We start from the raw sequence: 20,309 nt of genomic DNA on the forward strand, positions 1-20,309 counted from the left end.
TGTTAGAACCAAGAATTCCTATTCCTGATTTGTTTTTTGGAGATAGAACTAAGTTTCTAAGTTTCAAAAATAATTGTAAGCTATTTCTGGCCTTGAAACCTCATTCTTCTGGTAATCCTATTCAACAGGTTTTGATTATTATTTCTTTTTTGCGCGGCGACCCTCAAGACTGGGCATTTTCTCTTGCGCCAGGAGACCCTGCATTGAGTAGTGTCGATGCGTTTTTCCTGGCGCTCGGATTGCTGTACGATGAGCCTAATTCAGTGGATCAGGCTGAGAAAAATTTGCTGGCTTTGTGCCAGGGTCAGGATGATATAGAAGTATATTGTCAGAAATTTAGGAAATGGTCAGTACTCACTCAGTGGAATGAATCTGCGCTGGCAGCTTTGTTCAGAAAGGGTCTCTCTGAGGCTCTTAAGGATGTCATGGTGGGATTTCCTATGCCTGCTGGTTTGAATGAGTCTTTGTCTTTGGCCATTCAGATCGGTCGACGCTTGCGCGAGCGTAAATCTGTGCACCATTTGGCGGTACTGCCTGAGGTTAAACCTGAGCCTATGCAGTGCGATAGGACTATGACTAGAGTTGAACGGCAGGAATACAGACGTCTGAATGGTCTGTGTTTCTACTGTGGTGATTCCACTCATGCTATTTCTGATTGTCCTAAGCGCACTAAGCGGTCCGCTAGGTCTGCCGTCATTGGTACTGTACAGTCCAAATTCCTTCTGTCCATTACCTTGATATGCTCTTTGTCGTCGTTTTCTGTCATGGCGTTTGTGGATTCGGGCGCTGCCCTGAATCTGATGGATTTGGATTATGCTAAACGTTGTGGGTTTTTCTTGGAGCCTTCGTGGTGTCCTATTCCATTGAGAGGAATTGATGCTACACCTTTGGCCAAGAATAAACCTCAATACTGGGCCCAGCTGACCATGTGCATGGCTCCTGCACATCAGGAAGTTATTCGCTTTCTGGTGTTGCATAATCTGCATGATGTGGTCGTGTTGGGGTTGCCATGGCTACAAACCCATAATCCAGTATTGGATTGGAATTCCATGTCGGTATCCAGCTGGGGTTGTCAGGGGGTACATGGTGATGTTCCATTTTTGTCGATTTCGTCATCCACCCCTTCTGAGGTCCCAGAGTTCTTGTCTGATTATCAGGATGTATTTGAAGAGCCCAAGTCCGATGCTCTACCTCCGCATAGGGATTGTGATTGTGCTATCAATTTGATTCCTGGTAGTAAATTCCCTAAAGGTCGATTATTTAATTTATCCGTGCCCGAACACGCCGCTATGCGCAGTTATGTGAAGGAATCCCTGGAGAAGGGAAATATTCGCCCATCGTCATCACCACTGGGAGCAGGGTTCTTCTTTGTAGCCAAGAAGGATGGTTCGCTGAGACCGTGTATTGATTACCGCCTTCTTAATAAGATCACTGTTAAATTTCAGTATCCCTTGCCATTGTTATCTGACTTGTTTGCTCGGATTAAGGGGGCTAGTTGGTTCACTAAGATAGATCTTCGTGGTGCGTATAATCTGGTGAGAATCAGGCAAGGACATGAATGGAAAACTGCATTCAATACGCCCGAGGGTCATTTTGAGTATCTAGTGATGCCGTTCGGACTTGCCAATGCTCCATCTGTGTTTCAGTCTTTTATGCATGACATCTTCCGTGAGTATCTGGATAAATTCCTGATTGTTTACTTGGATGACATTTTGATCTTCTCAGATGATTGGGAGTCTCATGTGAAGCAGGTCAGAATGGTTTTTCAGGTCCTGCGTGCTAACTCTTTGTTTGTGAAGGGATCAAAGTGTCTCTTCGGTGTGCAGAAAGTTTCAGTTTTGGGGTTCATCTTTACCCCTTCTACTATCGAGATGGATCCAGTTAAGGTCCAAGCCATCCAGGATTGGATTCAGCCGACATCTCTGAAAAGTCTGCAAAAGTTCCTGGGCTTTGCTAATTTTTATCGTCGCTTCATCTGTAATTTTTCTAGCATTGCCAAACCATTGACCGATTTGACCAAGAAGGGTGCTGATTTGGTTAATTGGTCTTCTGCTGCTGTGGAAGCTTTTCAGGAGTTGAAGCGTCGTTTTTGTTCTGCCCCTGTGTTGTGTCAGCCAGATGTTTCTCTTCCGTTCCAGGTCGAGGTTGATGCTTTTGAGATTGGAGCAGGGGCGGTTTTGTCACAGAGAGGTTATGATTGCTCAGTGATGAAACCATGTGCTTTCTTTTCCAGGAAGTTTTCGCCCGCTGAGCGTAATTATGATGTGGGCAATCGAGAGTTGCTGGCCATGAAGTGGGCATTCGAGGAGTGGCGTCATTGGCTTGAAGGAGCTAAGCATCGCGTGGTGGTATTGACTGATCATAAGAACTTGACTTATCTCGAGTCTGCCAAGCGCTTGAATCCTAGACAGGCCCGTTGGTCGTTATTTTTTGCCCGCTTCGACTTTGTGATTTCGTACCTTCCGGGCTCTAAAAATGTGAAGGCGGATGCTCTGTCTAGGAGTTTTGTGCCCGACTCTCCGGGTTTATCTGAGCCAGCGGGTATCCTCAAGGAAGGAGTCATTGTGTCTGCCATCTCCCCTGATTTGCGGCGGGTGCCGCAAATCAACCTGTCCTGACGAGAAACGAGGATGGAACCCAGAGTTGCAGAAAAATGGCGAAACCAAGGTAGCCGAGCTGGCCCGAATATTAAGGGCAAACTCAGCCAAAGGCAAAAAGGACACCCAGTCATCCTGATCAGCAGAAACAAAACATCTCAGATATGTTTCCAAGGTCTGATTGGTTCGTTCGGTCTGGCCATTAGTCTGAGGATGGAAAGCCGAGGAAAAAGACAAGTCAATGCCCATCCTACCACAAAAAGCTCGCCAAAACCTCGAAACAAACTGGGAACCTCTGTCAGAAACGATATTCTCTGGAATGCCATGTAAACGAACCACATGCTGGAAGAACAATGGCACCAAATCAGAGGAGGAAGGCAATTTAGACAAGGGTACTAAATGGACCATCTTAGAGAAGCGATCACAGACCACCCAAATGACTGACATCTTTTGAGAGACGGGGAGATCTGAAATAAAATCTATAGAGATATGGTCCAAGGCCTCTTCGGGACCGGCAAGGGCAAAAGCAACCCACTGGCACGAGAACAGCAGAGCTTAGCCCGAGCACAAATCCCACAGGACTGCACAAAAGTACGCACATCCCGCGACAGAGATGGCCACCAAAAGGATCTAGCCACTAAATCTCTGGTACCAAAGATTCCAGGATGACCAGCCAACACCGAACAATGAACCTCAGAGATAACTTTATTCGTCCACCTATCAGGGACAAACAGTTTCTCCGCTGGGCAACGTTCAGGTTTATTAGCCTGAAATTTTTGCAGCACTCGCCGCAAATCAGGGGAGATGGCAGACACAATTACTCCTTCCTTGAGGATACCCGCCGGCTCAGACAAACCCGGAGAGTCGGGCACAAAACTCCTAGACAGAGCATCCGCCTTCACATTTTTAGAGCCCGGAAGGTACGAAATCACAAAGTCAAAACGGGCAAAAAACAGCGACCAACAAGCCTGTCTAGGATTCAACCGCTTGGCAGACTCGAGATAAGTCAAGTTCTTATGATCAGTCAATACCACCACGCGATGCTTAGCTCCTTCAAGCCAATGACGCCACTCCTCGAATGCCCACTTCATGGCCAGCAACTCTCGGTTGCCCACATCATAATTTCACTCAGCAGGCGAAAACTTCCTGGAAAAGAAGGCGCACGGTTTCATCACTGAGCAATCAGAACCTGTCTGCGACAAAACAGCCCCTGCTCCAATCTCAGAAGCATCAACCTCGACCTGGAACGGAAGCGAAACATCTGGTTGACACAACACAGGGGCAGAAGAAAAACGACGCTTCAACTCTTGAAAAGCTTCCACAGCAGCAGAAGACCAATTGACCACATCAGCACCCTTCTTGGTCAAATCGGTCAATGGTTTAGCAATACTAGAAAAATTGCAGATGAAGCGACGATAAAAATTAGCAAAGCCCAGGAACTTTTGCAGACTTTTCAGAGATGTCGGCTGAGTCCAATCATGGATGGCTTGGACCTTAACAGGATCCATCTCGATAGTAGAAGGGGAAAAGATGAACCCCAAAAATGAAACCTTCTGCACACCAAAGAGACACTTTGATCCCTTCACAAACAAAGAATTAGCACGCAGGACCTGAAAAACCGTTCTGACCTGCTTCACATGAGACTCCCAATCATCCGAGAAGATCAAAATGTCATCCAAGTACACAATCAGGAATTTATCCAGGTACTCTCAGAAGATGTCATGCATAAAGGACTGAAACACTGATGGAGCATTGGCAAGTCCGAATGGCATTACAAGATACTCAAAATGACCCTCGGGCGTATTAAATGCAGTTTTCCATTCATCGCCTCGCTTAATTCGCACATGATTATACGCACCACGAAGATCTATCTTGGTGAACCAACTAGCCCCCTTAATCCGAGCAAACAAATCAGATAACAACGGCAAGGGGTACTGAAATTTAACCGTGATCTTATTTAGAAGGCGGTAATCTATACAAGGTCTCAGCGAACCATCCTTCTTGGCTACAAAAAAGAACCCTGCTCCTAATGGCGACGATGACAGGCGAATATGCCCCTTCTCCAGGGACTCCTTCACATAACTGCGCATAGCGGCGTGCTCAGGCACAGATAAATTAAACAATCGGCCTTTTGGGAACTTACTACCAGGAATCAAATTAATAGCACAATCACAATCCCTATGCGGAGGTAGGGCATCGGACTTGGGCTCATCAAATACATCCCGGTAATCAGACAAGAACTCTGGAACCTCAGAAGGGGTGGATGATGAAATTGACAGAAATGGAACATCACCATGTACCCCCTGACAACCCCAGCTGGACACCGACATGGATTTCCAATCTAATACTGGATTATGGACTTGTAGCCATGGCAACCCCAACACGACCACATCATGCAGATTATGCAACACCAGAAAGCGAATAACCTCCTGATGTGCAGGAGCCATGCACATGGTCAGCTGGGTCCAGTACTGAGGCTTATTCTTGGCCAAAGGCGTAGCATCAATTCCTCTCAATGGAATAGGACACTGCAAGGGCTCCAAGAAAAACCCACAACGCCTAGCATACTCCAAGTCCATCAAATTCAGGGCAGCGCCTGAATCCACAAATGCCATGACAGAATACGATGACAAAGAGCAGATCAAGGTAACGGACAGAAGAAATTTTGACTGTACCGTACCAATGGTGGCAGACCTAGCGAACCGCTTAGTGCGCTTAGGACAATCAGAGATAGCATGAGTGGAATCACCACAATAGAAACACAGCCCATTCAGACGTCTGTGTTCTTGCCGTTCAACTCTGGTCAAAGTCCTATCGCACTGCATAGGCTCAGGTTTAAGCTCAGGTAATACCGCCAAATGGTGCACAGATTTACGCTCACGCAAGCGTCGACCAATCTGAATGGCCAAAGACATAGACTCATTCAAACCAGCAGGCATAGGAAATCCCACCATGACATCCTTAAGGGCTTCAGAGAGACCCTTTCTGAACATAGCTGCCAGTGCAGATTCATTCCATAGAGTGAGCACGGACCACTTTCTAAATTTCTGACAATATAACTCTATCTCATCCTGACCCTGACAAAGAGCCAGCAAATTTTTTTCTGCCTGATCTACTGAATTAGGTTCGTCGTACAGCAATCCGAGCGCCAGGAAAAACGCATCGATATTACTTAATGCAGGATCTCCTGGCGCAAGAGAAAATGCCCAGTCCTGAGGGTCGCCACGCAAAAAAGAAATAATGATCAAAACCTGTTGAACTGGATCACCAGAGGAGCGAGGTTTCAAGGCCAGAAATAGTTTACAATTATTTTTGAAACTCAGAAACTTAGTTCTATCTCCAAAAAACAAATCAGGAATAGGAATTCTTGGTTCTAACATAGATTTCTGATCAATAGTGTCTTGAATCTTTTGTACTCTTGCCGAGAGCTGATCCACACATGAAGACAGACTTCTAATGTCCATTGCTACACCTGTGTCCTGAACCACCTAAATGTCTAGGGGAAAAAAAAGGCAAAACACAGTGCAGAGAAAAAAAAATGGTCTCAGAACTTCTTTTTTCCCTCTATTGAGAAGCATTAGTACTTTTGGCTTCCTGTACTGTTATGATAGGCAATTCAGTAACACAGTGGACATAGAGGTCATGACATAGGTCAGAGCACATACAGTGATCTGACAATAACCCAAAAACATAGAACGAGCTCTGAAACGTGGGAACTCTGTTGACCGCAATCCCTGATCCTCTCCAACAAACACTAGAGGCAGCCGTGGATTGCGCCTAACGCTCCCTATGCAACTCGGCACAGCCTGAGAAACTAGCTAGCCTGAAGATAGAAAATAAGCCTACCTTGCCTCAGAGAAATACCCCAAAGAAAAAGGCAGTCCCCCACATATAATGACTGTGAGTTAAGATGAAAAGACAAACGTAGAGATGAAATAGATTTAGCAAAGTGAGGCCCGACTTTCTGAACAGAGCGAGGATAGGAAAGGTAACTTTGCGGTCAACACAAAACCCTAAAAACCACGCAAGGGGGCAAAAAGACCCTCCGTACCGAACTAACGGCACGGAGGTACACCCTCTGCGTCCCAGAGCTTCCAGCAAACAAATAGAAAAGCTGGACAGAAAAAAAACAAACAAAATAGCAAAGGAAAACTTAGCTATGCAGAGCAGCAGGCCACAGGAACGATCCAGGAGGAAAATAAGTCCAATACTGGAACATTGACAGGAAGCCAGGATCAAAGCACTAGGTGGAGTTAAGTAGAGCAGCACCTAACGACCTCACCACATCACCTGAGGGAGGAAACTCAGAAGCCGCAGTACCACTTCCCTCCACCAACGGAAGCTCACAGAGAGAATCAGCAGAAGTACCACTTGTGACCACAGGAGGGAGCTCTGCCACAGAATTCACAACAGTTGTCTCCATATCCTAATGGGGGACAGGAAGCACAAGAGGTTAAAAGCTCCTCCCACAGCCCATTAACCAGTGTCTTTCCTGTTCCCAATGGGGCATAGAGAGGTTTCTGGTATGCTGAACGGCCGGCTCTGGCAGTAGTACCTGTAAAACTTGTGCCGGGCAGTGGTGGTTGGGCCCTGGGCTTCCTCCTCCGCTTTCTGCTCCCGTCTCCCTTGGATTCTGGGACCGCTATCCTGGTCCTCATGCGTCCCTTTGCGGGGGTAAGGCAGACTAGTGATTCCCTTCCGGAGGCCTCCCTGAGCTCTCCGGCCTCTCCCCTCCTGTGCGTGCTGTTTGGCGACGTGGAAGTCAAATGGTGCTTCGGCGCTTCACTTCCGGGTCGGGCGCTCCTGTACAGGAGCGCTGTTGCTTCCGGGATTCCGGACCTCCGAACAGCGTGTGAGGCAGGCTGCATCCTCGCACGCCTGCCTGGGACTGCGGAGGGGGAGGGGATGGCTAATTGCCAGTCGCTGGGGCAGCATTTATTTTCTATATAAAACTGCAGAAGACATCTCTCAGGTAAGCCTGCTCAGCATGGATACGTCTTGCCCTGCAGCTGCAGAGCCCAGCGCTCCCCAAGCCCCAGTAAGTGTGGCAGATACTGGTCCCATTTAAGGGTGGCTCTTAGAATACTTTCTCATACTTCTCCCCCTCTCATTTCAGGGAGACAAGCCTGTCCATAAATTCACCACTAAACACAAATGTGCTACATGTAATGAAAAATTGCCCTTAAAATGGGAGAAAAATTAGGCCAACCCTGTATGGACCAAATAATCCGGGCCGGACATCCTTCACTAATTGAAAAGATACATTCCTTGGTTAGACAGGAGGTTCAAACCTCTTTAGCCACATTTACCCCTCCCCCGCCGCCACCACCACCCTCACCTGGTCCATCGCTTCCTAAGAAAAGAAAAATCCAGGAATACTCTGACTCAGAATCTGATGGCTCATATGCATCATCCTCAGTTAAATGGGAAGATGTCCTACCTCATAAAACTTTTTTCTTCTGAACATATTGAAGAGTTGGTGTCCGCGGTTTGGAATACTATGGGGTTAAAAGAGGAACCTGTTCCTCAGACCATACAGGATGAGTTATTCAGCATACATACTGATAAACAGACTGGGATTCCCATACATAAGAGTATCATTGATATGATCAATCAGGAATGGGAACTTCCAGAGAAACGGCTAACCACCCCATCAGACTTTAAATACAGGTTTCCTCTGGATGAAGACTTAATTAAATGGAATATCCCAAAAATAGGTGCTCAAGCGGCAAAAAAGACTGCCCTGCTGTTCGAAGACTACTCCCAGTTAAAAGATCCTTTAGATAGGAAAATTGAAAGCTTGCTTAAAAAATCCTGGGAGACCTCCACTTCGGTTCTCAGGTTTAATATAGCGTCTAGCTGTGTAGCCAGGTCTCTCTTCCGCTGGATGGAAGAGTTAGAGGACCACATCTCTCAGGGAACTCCAAGAGATGATGTGTTGGACTCCTTGCCTATTTTACATACATCAACTGGTTTTGTTGCAGACTCCTTCATGGAATCGATCCGTGTAGCCGCCAGAGCCTTAGTCCATGCTTATTCAGCCACAAGAGCTCTCTGGCTCAAGATGTGGAGTGGAGATGTGACTTCCAAAGTAAAATTGTGCTCCATTTCCATTAAAGGAGACTATGTATTCGGGCCATCATTAGATGATATCCTGGAAAAAGCCACGGAGAGGAAAAAGACTCTTCCTGAAAAGAGACCTCCCAGTCTCAGCCCTCACAGGCTAGGGGTAAAGGGAAAACTGGTAGATGGAGCTATGCTAAGGGGAAACCCAAGAATATCCTTATCCCCCAGCAGCCACAACAAGAAAAGCAATGACTCCGATCCAGTAGGGGGGAGGCTTTCAATGTTTGTTCACAGTTGGTGGAATATCTCCAACAACCCCTTTGTCTTAAGTGTTATCCAGCAGGGTCTTTTTATAGAGTTTGAAGCCCCCCCTTCCAGGATCCTAAGAATCTCCTCCCCGTCATCTCAGGAGACTCAAAAATTGATGTCGTGGTTACAAGACCTGATGACCTCGAGAGCAATTTCTATGGTCCCAGTAAATAAACAGGGAAGGGGCCATTATTCCCATATATTCATGGTAAAAAAGCCCTCTGGGCAAGCCCGAATTATGATAAATCTAAAGTCTCTCAATCAATACATCACCTACCGCAAATTTAAAATGGAGTCAGTAAAATCAGCCATTCCTCTGATAGCTCCTCATTCGTATATGGAGACAATAGATCTCAAGGATGCCTATTTTCATATCCCGATACATCCTTGCCACAGGAAGTATCTGAGATTTGCGGTACAGCTGAATCACAAGATTCTACATTTTCAGTACAATGTTCTTCCCTTCGGGATCTCCTCGGCCCCAAGGGTTTTCTCCAGAGTCATGGCGGAAGCAGTATCTCATATCCGGAACCAAGACGTCGCCATAGTACCTTACCTAGATGACCTTCTAAACATTGGTCCTTCCGCCGAAATTCTCAAACAGAGGGTTACCAGAACTCTGAACTTTCTACAACTCTTGGGGTGGGTACCCAATCTAAAGAAGTCTCAACTTCTTCCATCAAAAACGATAAGATTTTTGGGGGTCCTCTTGAACTCAGCAAACCAAAAATCTTTCTTACCAGAATATCACCAGGAGAACTTGATATTCAAAATTCTATACTTCAAAAAACAAAGATCCCCTACTCTGCGGACAGCAATGTCTCTTCAAGGGTCTATGACTGCCTGCATACAGTTGGTCTCGTGGGCTCAAGCCCATTCCAGAGTTCTGCAGGTGCACATTCTGGAAAACTGGAATGGAAATTCAAACTTCGTAAACAGGAGAATCTACACTCCAGGGAGAGTAAAAGCCTTCTTAACCTGGTGGGTGATCCAAACAAATCTTCTCAAAGGTGTGGACTGGATACAAACTCCCCTGGTGACAGTAACAACAGATGCCAGTTGAAGAGGATGGGGTGCTGTTGTATCGCGAGTCCCATTCCAGGGTCACTGGAATCGAAAAGAAAGCTCCAATTCTTCCAACCTCAGAGAGTTGATGGCGGTGGAGAAGGCCCTTCTAGCTGCCAACAGTCTAATCGTAGGTCAACATGTCAGAGTATACTCCTGTCGTTCTGTCACAATCTTACAAATCCGGAGGAACATAGATTCCATACTTTGGATGTATGTTGCATAGTCTTATACTATTTAGAACAAACCAAATCTTTCAGAATTGACCAAAATCTCTTCGTTCATTTATCTGGCCGAAACAAAGGCAAAAAAGTAGCAAAGAGTACCATTGCCAACTGGATAAAAAAGGCCATAAATGAAGCATATTTAGCTCAGAATGTGATGGTACCTGCAGGCCTAAAAGCTCCTTCCACCAGATCTACTTCTGTCTCCTGGGCTGAAAAGGCTGGCACAACCATGAAGCAGATTTGCAGGGCCGCAACATGGTCTTCTCTACACACCTTTACTAAACATTATAGATTGGACTTCTGGTCCAACCAGTATCTAGTCTCTGGCAGGAAAGTCCTCCAGGCTGTGGTCCCTCCATTAATACAGAATTAGTTGGCATTCCTCCTGGGCTGTCGTGGAAGGCAACTAGAGAAAATAGAATTAGACCTTCCGGTAATTCGGTTTCTAGGAGCCTTCCACGACAGCATTAATTCCCTCCCGACATTCATGGATATTTTTCTGAGAACCTAAAAGGTAACCGGTGCTATGGTATCAGTTGTAAGTCACTGGTTAATGGGAGGTGGGAGGAGCTTTTAACCTCTTGTGCTTCCTGTCCCCCATTAGGATATGGAGACAACTTGCTGGGCTGTCGTGGAAGGCTCCTAGAAACCGAATTACCAGTAGGTCTAATTCTATTTTTTGCTCTTACTTTATTCCCTCTGTTACCTTAAGCATTTTTTTAGGTTCTTCAAATGCTCCATTAACCCCTTACTGAGATTGGACGTACTAATACGCCAATGTCAGTATCCCCTGCTTTGATGTGGGCACCGGCGGGTGAGCCCACCTCAAAGCCGGGACATGTCAGCTGTTTTAAACAACTGACATGCGCTCAACTCTGATAGCGACAATCTAAATCGAGTTTCCGGCCATCGGGCCAGAAAAACGAGCATGATCGAGGGGTCATCGGTTCGTCAACATGACAACCAGAGGTCTCCTTGAGACCTTTATGGTTGTCAGTGCCGAATTGCTGTGTGCGCCACTCCGTAGTTAGCGTTCATAGCTGCTCAGCAATTTTACTACATAGAGGAGATTTTACCATCGCCTCAATGTAGCTGAGCCAATCGAGTTGTGCCAGCTTCTAGTCTCCTATGGAGACTATTGAAGAGTGACAAAAGTAAAAAAGTGTGTTTAAAACTATAAAAAAAATGAAAAAATAGAAAAGTTCAAATCAACCCCCTTTCACTACATTCAAAATGAAACAATAAAAATAAAATCAAACATACACATATTTAGTATCACCACGTTCAGAATCACCCGATCTATCAATAAAAAAAAGCATTAACCCGACCGCTTAACGGTGTAGCGATAAAAAAGTAAAAATGCCGCTTTTTTTTGGTCGCCGCAACATAGAATTACAATGCAATAAAGAGGGCTCAAAAGATTGTATCTGCACCAAGATGGTACCATTAAAAACATCAGCTCGGTCCGCAAAAAATAAGCCCTCACCCAACCCAAGATCACGAAAAATGAAAACGCTATGGGTATCGTAAAAATTGCAATTTTTTTATTTTTTTTTTTAGCAAAGTTTGGAATTTTTTTTACCACTTAGATAAAAAGAAACCCATGTATGGTGACTTTGAACTTGTAATGAGCTGTAAAATCATGGCTGGTCAGTTTTAGCATTTAGTAAACCTTGCAAAAATCCAAGCAAATAACAAATGTGGGATTGCACTTTTTTTCCAATTTCACCACACTTGGAATTTTTTTCCTGTTCTCTAGTACACGACATGATAAAACTAATGATGTTGTTCAAAAGTACAACTCGTCCTGCAAAAAACAAGCCTTCACATAGCCATATTGACAAAAAATAAAGTTATGGCTCTGGGAAAGAGGGGAGTGAAAAAACGCAAAACCAAAAAATCTCCTGTCATGAAGGGTTAAGTTGCATTTGTGCTATCTAGTGTTGAGCGATACCTTCCGATATTTGAAAGTATCGGTATCGGATGGTATCGGCCGATACCGGCAAAATATCGGATCTCGCCGATACCGATACCCGATACCAATGCAAGTCAATGGGACACAAATATCGGAATGTATCCTGGATGGTTCCCAAAGTCTGAAGGAGAGGAAACTCTCCTTCAGGCCCTGGGATCCATATTCATGTAAAAAATAAAGAATAAAAATAAAAAATATGGATATACTCACCCCTCCGAAGGACCCTGGCTGTCACCGCTGCGAGCATCTGCCTCCGTCCTTAAGAATGCTGTGAGTGAAGGACCTTCGATGACGTCGCGATCAGGTGACCGGTCACCTGAGCGCTCACGTGACCGCGACATCATCGAAGGTCCTTCACTCTCTGCATTCTCAGCAACGGAGGCGGATGCTTGCAGCGGTGACAGCCAGGGTTCGTCCGAGGGGTGAGTATATTCATGTTTTTTATTTTTATTCTTTATTTTTTACATGAATATGGATCCCAGGGCCTGAAGGAGAGTTTCCTCTCCTCCAGACCGTGGGAACCATAAGCACCGCACACGCCGAAGATGACTGGGAACTTCCGATTCCGATTTCCGATATCACAAAAATATCGGAACTCGGTATCGGAATTCCGATACAGCAAATATCGTCCGATACCCGATACTTGCAGTATCGGAATGCTCAACACTAGTGCTAACGTTTATGGTCTTTATCAAGGAGGAATTGCTCACAGGTTTAAAATGTAGGGCAGCCTAAAGACCCTCTATCCCCAAAACTACAACTTATTAAAGTCTTTTTGCTCTTATCTCATTCTCACTGCTCCCGAGTGTCTCTTTTTAAATCTGCTATCTGCTATAAAACGACAGAAATATAAGATAAGAGCAAAAATTTGTCAATTTTGACCCAGATACGTCCTCTTTAGGACAAAGCCTACTGATTGCTATGGGTAAGTACTGTACCTTTATATCTAAAGTAGCACATTTAGCACTGGATTCGGGCCAGTTTAATGCTGGCTTAAAATGAAAGGTCCATTGGGCCACTTCCTTCTGGCTTACCACCGATCAACCATTTTAAGGTGATTAGACATTCTGTCCCTATTTGTGTAAAGGGAAAAGTGTAAAACTATGTTTTTTTAAAACCTCGAGTCTGGTGGACTGAAAACATATCAACAATTTATAAGAATCAAGTCACCAATTATTAAAATATGCTGTCAGTTGTAAGGACAGAATGATCTTGCAATGCAGAAAAAAACATAAAATGCATTTTATAATTGTGCTAAGAATATGCAAAGGCCCTTAGGTAATCTATCAGTCATAACTATACTCCAAATTCACAGAAATACAGTAACTAGGTAGGTATATAAAGAAAACTAAATATAATAATAAATCTTAACTTTTAATTGGAAGACAGGAAAATACTGCTTGGATGTATCCTATAATTTATCACTTATGCAGTTTCCCATGATAAGTAGCCATGTTACCATAATAAATGTAAAGCAAGATAATGATCTCATTAAATACTTTACCTTCTTCCTGTAGCTGGACGGTGATATTGAGTTCACATTGAACTTTAGCTCGTAGTAGAATATAGATCTGTTCCTCAGCAGTAATTGTGTCACCGGAATAAACCTTAATAGGATAATTCACAAATGAAAAGAATTGTGTTATTGTCTATTATTGGTTGCATTCTCCTTCATTCCAGAAAAATAGAACATGCATAGGAGGCTTTAAAAACAGATGAGGAACATTGGTATAACACAGATTACCTCTGATTGTTTATTAGGAAAGTCAAATGGAATATTTATTTCTCTTGAAGCCCTACTCCAGTATTTGCCAATCCAACCCTCAAGAATGTCCCCCCAAAATTATATGTTGACTAAAGAGAAAGCACATGTACTTTCAGTTTTTAATATTAACAACAAATTAAAGGGACAATCGGGCTTTAGCATGCATTTAGTGAAATAAATACCCATCACTGCCTTCTAATGATTCTAGCGCATTTTTGGTTCTCTCCTGCATTTCTGATTATTTCACTCACACAGAGAGAGCCTCACTCTTAGGCCAGGATCACAATAGCGTATATTAGCAAGTTCATCAGACGCCATATGCTAATGAAAATCAGCTCCTGCTCTGCTGCGAACGGGAGCCGAGTTTTAGGCTATGTGCAATAGTGCATTTTTTTATGCGTTTTCACGATGGAATCCTTATGCAAGCTTATTCAATGACAATACTGAAGTGTTTTGCACATGAACAGTAAATTTCCGTGCGTATTTGCAGTGCATTTTTTCTGCAGCGTGTCAATTCTTTTTGCATTTCTCTGCAGTTTCTGCACCCATTGACTTCAATTGAGTCAGTCAAATCTGCAGCAAAAACGCAAGTATAAAAATGTTTGCGGATTTGATGCAGATTTGCTGAGTTTTTGTTTCGCATTTTACCAGCTTCTTATGGTGTTTCCATGCTGTCATCTGTGTGACAGCGTGGGAAACACCGTTGTGGTGGTTCTTTTCAGCGGTAATGCTACCTCCAGCAAGACCATCGTTCAGAGCGCTATGGGGTCATTCTGGCAGATGTCAGCATGATCTCGTAGCTGTAACTGTGACCTGCGGTAACACTACCACAGACCGTCGGAAAGAGCGCTATGGGGTCATGCTGACAGATGTCAGCGTGACCCCGCAGCTGTGACTTCTGATCCACAGGCGTGGTCCGATGAGACTACTGCTCCCATCGGGCTATGTCTGCTGTCACAGATAACAGTGACAGCAGGTGCTGCTGATGGGAGACATAGTCTCATCTGCCAGCACCTGTGCTCACAGTTAAAAAAAAAAAGTTACATTGCATACATATTCAAATAAAAATAAAAAACAATACACTCACCTTAATGCCCAATCCCCAACGCCCTCATTTCCTAAAAATAATCTAAAATAGTAAACCAACATATACTCACCTGTATGTCATAGTTTAGGTAATCCGAGTGTTCCATAGTGATCTCACTTGTAGAACAGTCACATCGGTTGATGTGACCACTCTACCTGGCCTTCAGCAATACACTGACAGGAGGTAATCACTCCCACAGTGTATCACTAAGCTGCCGTGAGAGTTAACCGGAGTTCATCAGCTCCGGAGCTCTCACTTATGGCACTGCTGCATGAGAACATTCCCACACAGCAGTGGTGCCATAAGGGAGATCACCGGAGCAGATCAGTTGATGAACTCTGGTGAACTCTCTCATGGCAGCTCAGTGATAGACTGCGGACGGGATTATCTCCTGTCAGTGTATCGTCGGCTGTCTTTGAGAGCAGTCACATCACTGATGTGACTGCTCTCAAAATGATCAGGATCGTCGTGGGACGTTATGGAAAATCTTCTCGGCAGACAGGTGAGGAATATTGTGGCTTATTATATTATTTTTGTTGCAGTTGACATTGGCATTGGTGGATTAGGTGTTCGGTAAGTATGGTTTAATTAAGATTATTAAAGGAGTCTGTATCATTATTTCAAATAAAGCATTTTATTCTGGGTGTCTATGTTTTTATTCACTATCACTATGGGTTTAGTAATTGATAAGTGTCTTATAGAAGCTTCTCCATTACTAACTTGTGGGCTTGATGTCACCTGACAATACAAATGTGACATCAACACCACAAATATAGACCCTACTTGCCACTGCTAAAGGGCAAGTGGGAAGAGCGAAGCTAAGTTGGCTGAGAGATGATGTTTTAGTTTGGGATGGGACTAATACTCATGGCCCCTTCCTAGGCTATTAATATCAGCCTAGCCTTTGCTGGTTAGATTTTATAGGGGGACCCTATGTCAATTTTTTTCTGGGGTCCTCCTGTAAACTAGCCAGTAAAGTCTAAGCAAGCAGCTGTGAACTGATATTAATATTAATAGCCTTGGAACCTTTATGGCTATTGTCTCTCTCACCAGCACATTAACATCAGCCCCCAGTCATCGGCTTTCCCTCTGCTTGTTATTAAAATTACATGGAGGCCCACACAATTTTTTGTTTCATTTTTTTTCTTAAAAATTGACAGTTCCTGTCTGGTTACAGCTTTTGTAAGTACGTTCTGTTAACACTCCTACATAACAAAGGCTTAAGCAAGCCAAAACGTTAGTTCATGTACCTGATTCACTTGCACTGTTTGGCTACCGAGTGTTGGACACACACATAAATTGCATTTTTTGGAGAACACATAATAAACTGCATCATTAATTTTTTAACGCAAAGTGTGTAGGAGTTGTTTTTCTATAACACTCCTACATAGGCTGGTGACAATGTGTGTGTTTGGTTTTTTTCGTTTGTGTTTCCTTATTGGCTTAGTAATGAAAGTGTCAGGTGGACTCCTTTTCATTACTAAACCTAGAGCTAGGTGTCAATGAAAGCTGCTGATACCAAGCCCTACTACTGCTTCAGCATGAAAAAGGTGGTATTGAACCAAGAAATTACATCCCAAAACTTTTTTAAAAATATCAGTTATTTAGCTTAAAAAATCATTCATTGCTGTACAAAAACGAATGCAAAAATGCATGTAAAAATGCATACAAAAATGCCCGTTTTTTCTGCAGCATTTTTCCTGTCAAGGAATGCAGAAACCTTGCAGAAGTTTCTGCAAGCAAATACTCAACATGCGCACATAGCTTTAATGTTCTGTAAGTAACTTCTCCATTTCCTCTATTGCTGGCATCTGCAATAATCACACTGAGCTCAGACTACATCTGAGTGTAGTCCGATATTTCACATGCACCCACAGACATGTATGGATGAGTGCGTTCCGATTCTCAGATGCAATCACAGCATTCTGCAATTGTTCTCTCATGCCGAATCAGCTTGAGAAAGTAATAGCAGATCTGAGATGCCCCATAGAATAACACTGGTCTGATTGCTGTGCAATGTTTTATCGCATAGCACTTGATCGTGTTATACGCTCGTGTGACTCTGGCCTAAGTCTGATAGACACATTGGAAAAAAGACTTCCATCCAGTTCATACGCGAGAGCCTCCAGTCCATAGATTTCACCTCCAGTGTCAGGGCTGCCACTAGAAATTTCGGGGCCCCATACTGGCAAATTTTTCAGGGCCCCCTTGAGACTTCACCCAGGCTCCACCCCAGCCCCACCTCCACACTCCACCCCTCGAACTGTCCACGGTCCCACTGCTCTCTCTTGGAAAAACTCCACTTCTCACCTATCTCACATTAACAGTTCCCATTTTCAGATCACACATATAGCCGACAGCTTTTGTTTTGGCCAAAAGATTTTTTTAAGCCGCCACCATAACACGGTAGACACTTTTGCACTTTTGGACTGGCCCTACTCTGCTGTAACCTATTTAATATTTGTTAAAATATGCAACACAATTTAGGTATATTTTTATTTTTCAATTTTTAAAATGACCAATAATATCACATACAAGGAACAAATACCGCTACACCATGTCAAGACCATATATTACCGCCACAGTGATCAAATAACATCACATGCAAGGAACAAATACCACAACAGCATGACCAGACACCATATTATTACCACATGGTGACCAAATAGCACATATAAGGAACAAATACCACCACACCATGACAAGACCACATATTACCACCACAAAGTGACCAAATACTACAATACTGATCAGTAATAAAAAACACAATACCATCACCATAAGTGCCATTATATACTGGAGATCTGTACTTAGTATGCAGTGTCTGTGTACAGGTAATACAGTGATCACTGGTGATATTATACACAAGAGCTCTGTATATAATGTATAGGTAATACAGTGATCACTGGTGACATTATACACAGGAGCTCTGTATATAGTATACAGTGTATAGTGTCAGTGTATAGGTAACACACTTTCAACTATCATCCAGCACAGACCGCCGTCACTTCTTCCAGCCAGGACTTGTCTCTGCAGGAAATAACACAGTTATCTCGAGCTCTGCTTGCAGAACACATTACTTAATTTTTCTCAACTTCTACATTACACCACATGAAGAAAAAAAGGCAACATAGTATCAATCTACACAGTAACAGGACCGCCCCCATTTAAAACAGTATACTCAAAAAATAAAATACATATATCACTGCAGTAATAATATCCCTTAATTAGCCCCTATGGTATTAATATCCCCCATCCTGGCCCCCGTGTGTCTCATTCCTGGCTCCAGGTATATGTTCTCGCATCCTGCCCTCATGAGTGTCCTTTCTGCTCCATATGATCTCCCCATCCTGCCCCATATGATCGCCCTATATGATCTCACCATCCTGCCCCATATGATCTCCCCATCCTGCCCCATCTGTCTCCATCGTACCCATCCTGCCCTATGATCCTGCACAATCTGTCTCCAATCCTGCCCCCAGTGTCTCCAAATGTGCCCGTATCTCCATTCTGCCCCAGTGTCTCCAGCATTCTGCCCCCAGTGTCTCCAGCATTTCTGCCCCCAGTGTGTCCAGCATCTCTGCCCCAGTGTGTCCAGCATCTTTGCCCCAGTGTGTCCAGCATCTCTGCCCCAGTGTGTACAGCATCTCTTCCCCCAATGTCCAGCATCTCTGCCCCCAATGTCCAGCATCTCAGCCTCCAATGTCCAGCATTTCTGCCCCAGTATGTCCTGCATTTCTGCCCCAGTGTGTCCAACATCTCTGCCCCAGTGTGTCCAGCATCTCTGCCCCCGTGTGTCCAGCATCTCTGCCCCACTGTGTCCCGCATTCTGCCCCGGGGCCCCCTGGATCGCCGCTCTAAAAAAAAAACAAGTTCTTACCTGGCTGTGCTCCTGCGGCGGGCGAAGCTCACTCCCTCCACCCAGGTGAAGCGCGGACTCGCTGGTGGCTGCAATGACGTCAGACGCCGGCGAAGTGCACACTGCAGCTCAAGTCAGCTGCCAGCCTCTGATTGGCTGGCGGCTGTTAACTATTGACGTGCAGGCGGGGGCCCACACGTCAATAGGGTGCCACAGCGCAAGTAACTGGGGCCCGGTGAGCAGATGAGACGAGGCTCGATGTGGGCCCCCTCTGCCCACCAGGCTCCATACACCAGTCAGGGCAGTAATGTCCTGATGGCGGCCCAGTCCAGTGTACTCATTGAGAGCCTCACTCTAAATCTCATAGATTTAGATTAGAAAACTGACCTTCAGTCAACACAAGATGGTGGGGGAGACCACATTTCACAATTGTAGTCACGTGATGCAGGAGAGGACGATAACAACTTTGAAAACATGAGAAAACGGTGAGAAATAAATATTTTAATACACTCACTAAACACAGACTAAAGATTAGTAACAAGAGGGGCAATAAAAAGTGCTCTTGAAGTGCTCCTTTAATCTATTTCTCTAATAAATTATTGGAGAAATAAATAAATGATTGCTAATGAATGGGCAATAAAAAATAATCTAGAGTAGTCCTTTAAATCACTTTTTAATTTTGAGAACTGTATTCTGAAAAACAGCTTGCTGTAATTTTAGATTGGTTTTATCAATCACAAAATCTGGTGTCATTCAAACATCCATTTCTCACGTACAGTACACGCTGTTCACAAAAAATAGATGTACACATTATAGTCTATAGTGTTGTTAGCATGTCCATAGTGTTTTTGTGGACCATGTGTGACGTGTCCATGTCATGGATCAAAATTACTTATACAAGTCTAATGCTCCATGAAAATTACAGACAGATGGCATCAGAGTGCCATCCGTGTGCTGTCCATGACTAACATTGAAATATATAGATTTGCAATTTTTTGGTCTTGCATAAAAGAAAATCACTGAATAAACACTAATAGTAAAAACTGAAACACCAAGTCAAATACTGATGAAAATCTGATCCAAAACACTGACAATACTTATCAAGGCCTTCCTATAGATCAGGGGAGGGGAACCTTTTTTCTGCCAAGGGCCATTTGGATATTTAACCCTTTTCTGCCAGGGTCTGTCTTCGCCTTTGTGACCAGGTCAATATTTTCAATTCTGACCAGTGTCAATTTATGAGGTAATAACTCTGAAACTCTTCAACGGATACCAGTGATTCCCAAAAAGTTTTTTTTCAAATGACATTTTGCATTTCATGATAGTGGTAAAATTTTTTCAATATAACTTGCGTTAATT

At 44.0% G+C, this 20,309-nt stretch overlaps 1 protein-coding gene across 1 annotated transcript in view; it reads right to left on the reverse strand.

Moving 5' to 3' along the window:
* The window catches only part of PTH2R (parathyroid hormone 2 receptor), a 1,239,906-nt gene that overhangs the window by 945,980 nt on the left and 273,617 nt on the right, over positions 1 to 20,309 (reverse strand). The window contains exon 2 of the mRNA XM_069733763.1: positions 13,744 to 13,846. Within this exon, the coding sequence (XP_069589864.1) occupies positions 13,744 to 13,846 (103 nt within the window). The remainder of the gene's footprint in view (positions 1 to 13,743; positions 13,847 to 20,309) is intronic.

The sequence above is a fragment of the Ranitomeya imitator genome, chromosome 7 (assembly GCF_032444005.1).
Source record: "Ranitomeya imitator isolate aRanImi1 chromosome 7, aRanImi1.pri, whole genome shotgun sequence".
NCBI lineage: Eukaryota > Metazoa > Chordata > Amphibia > Anura > Dendrobatidae > Ranitomeya > Ranitomeya imitator.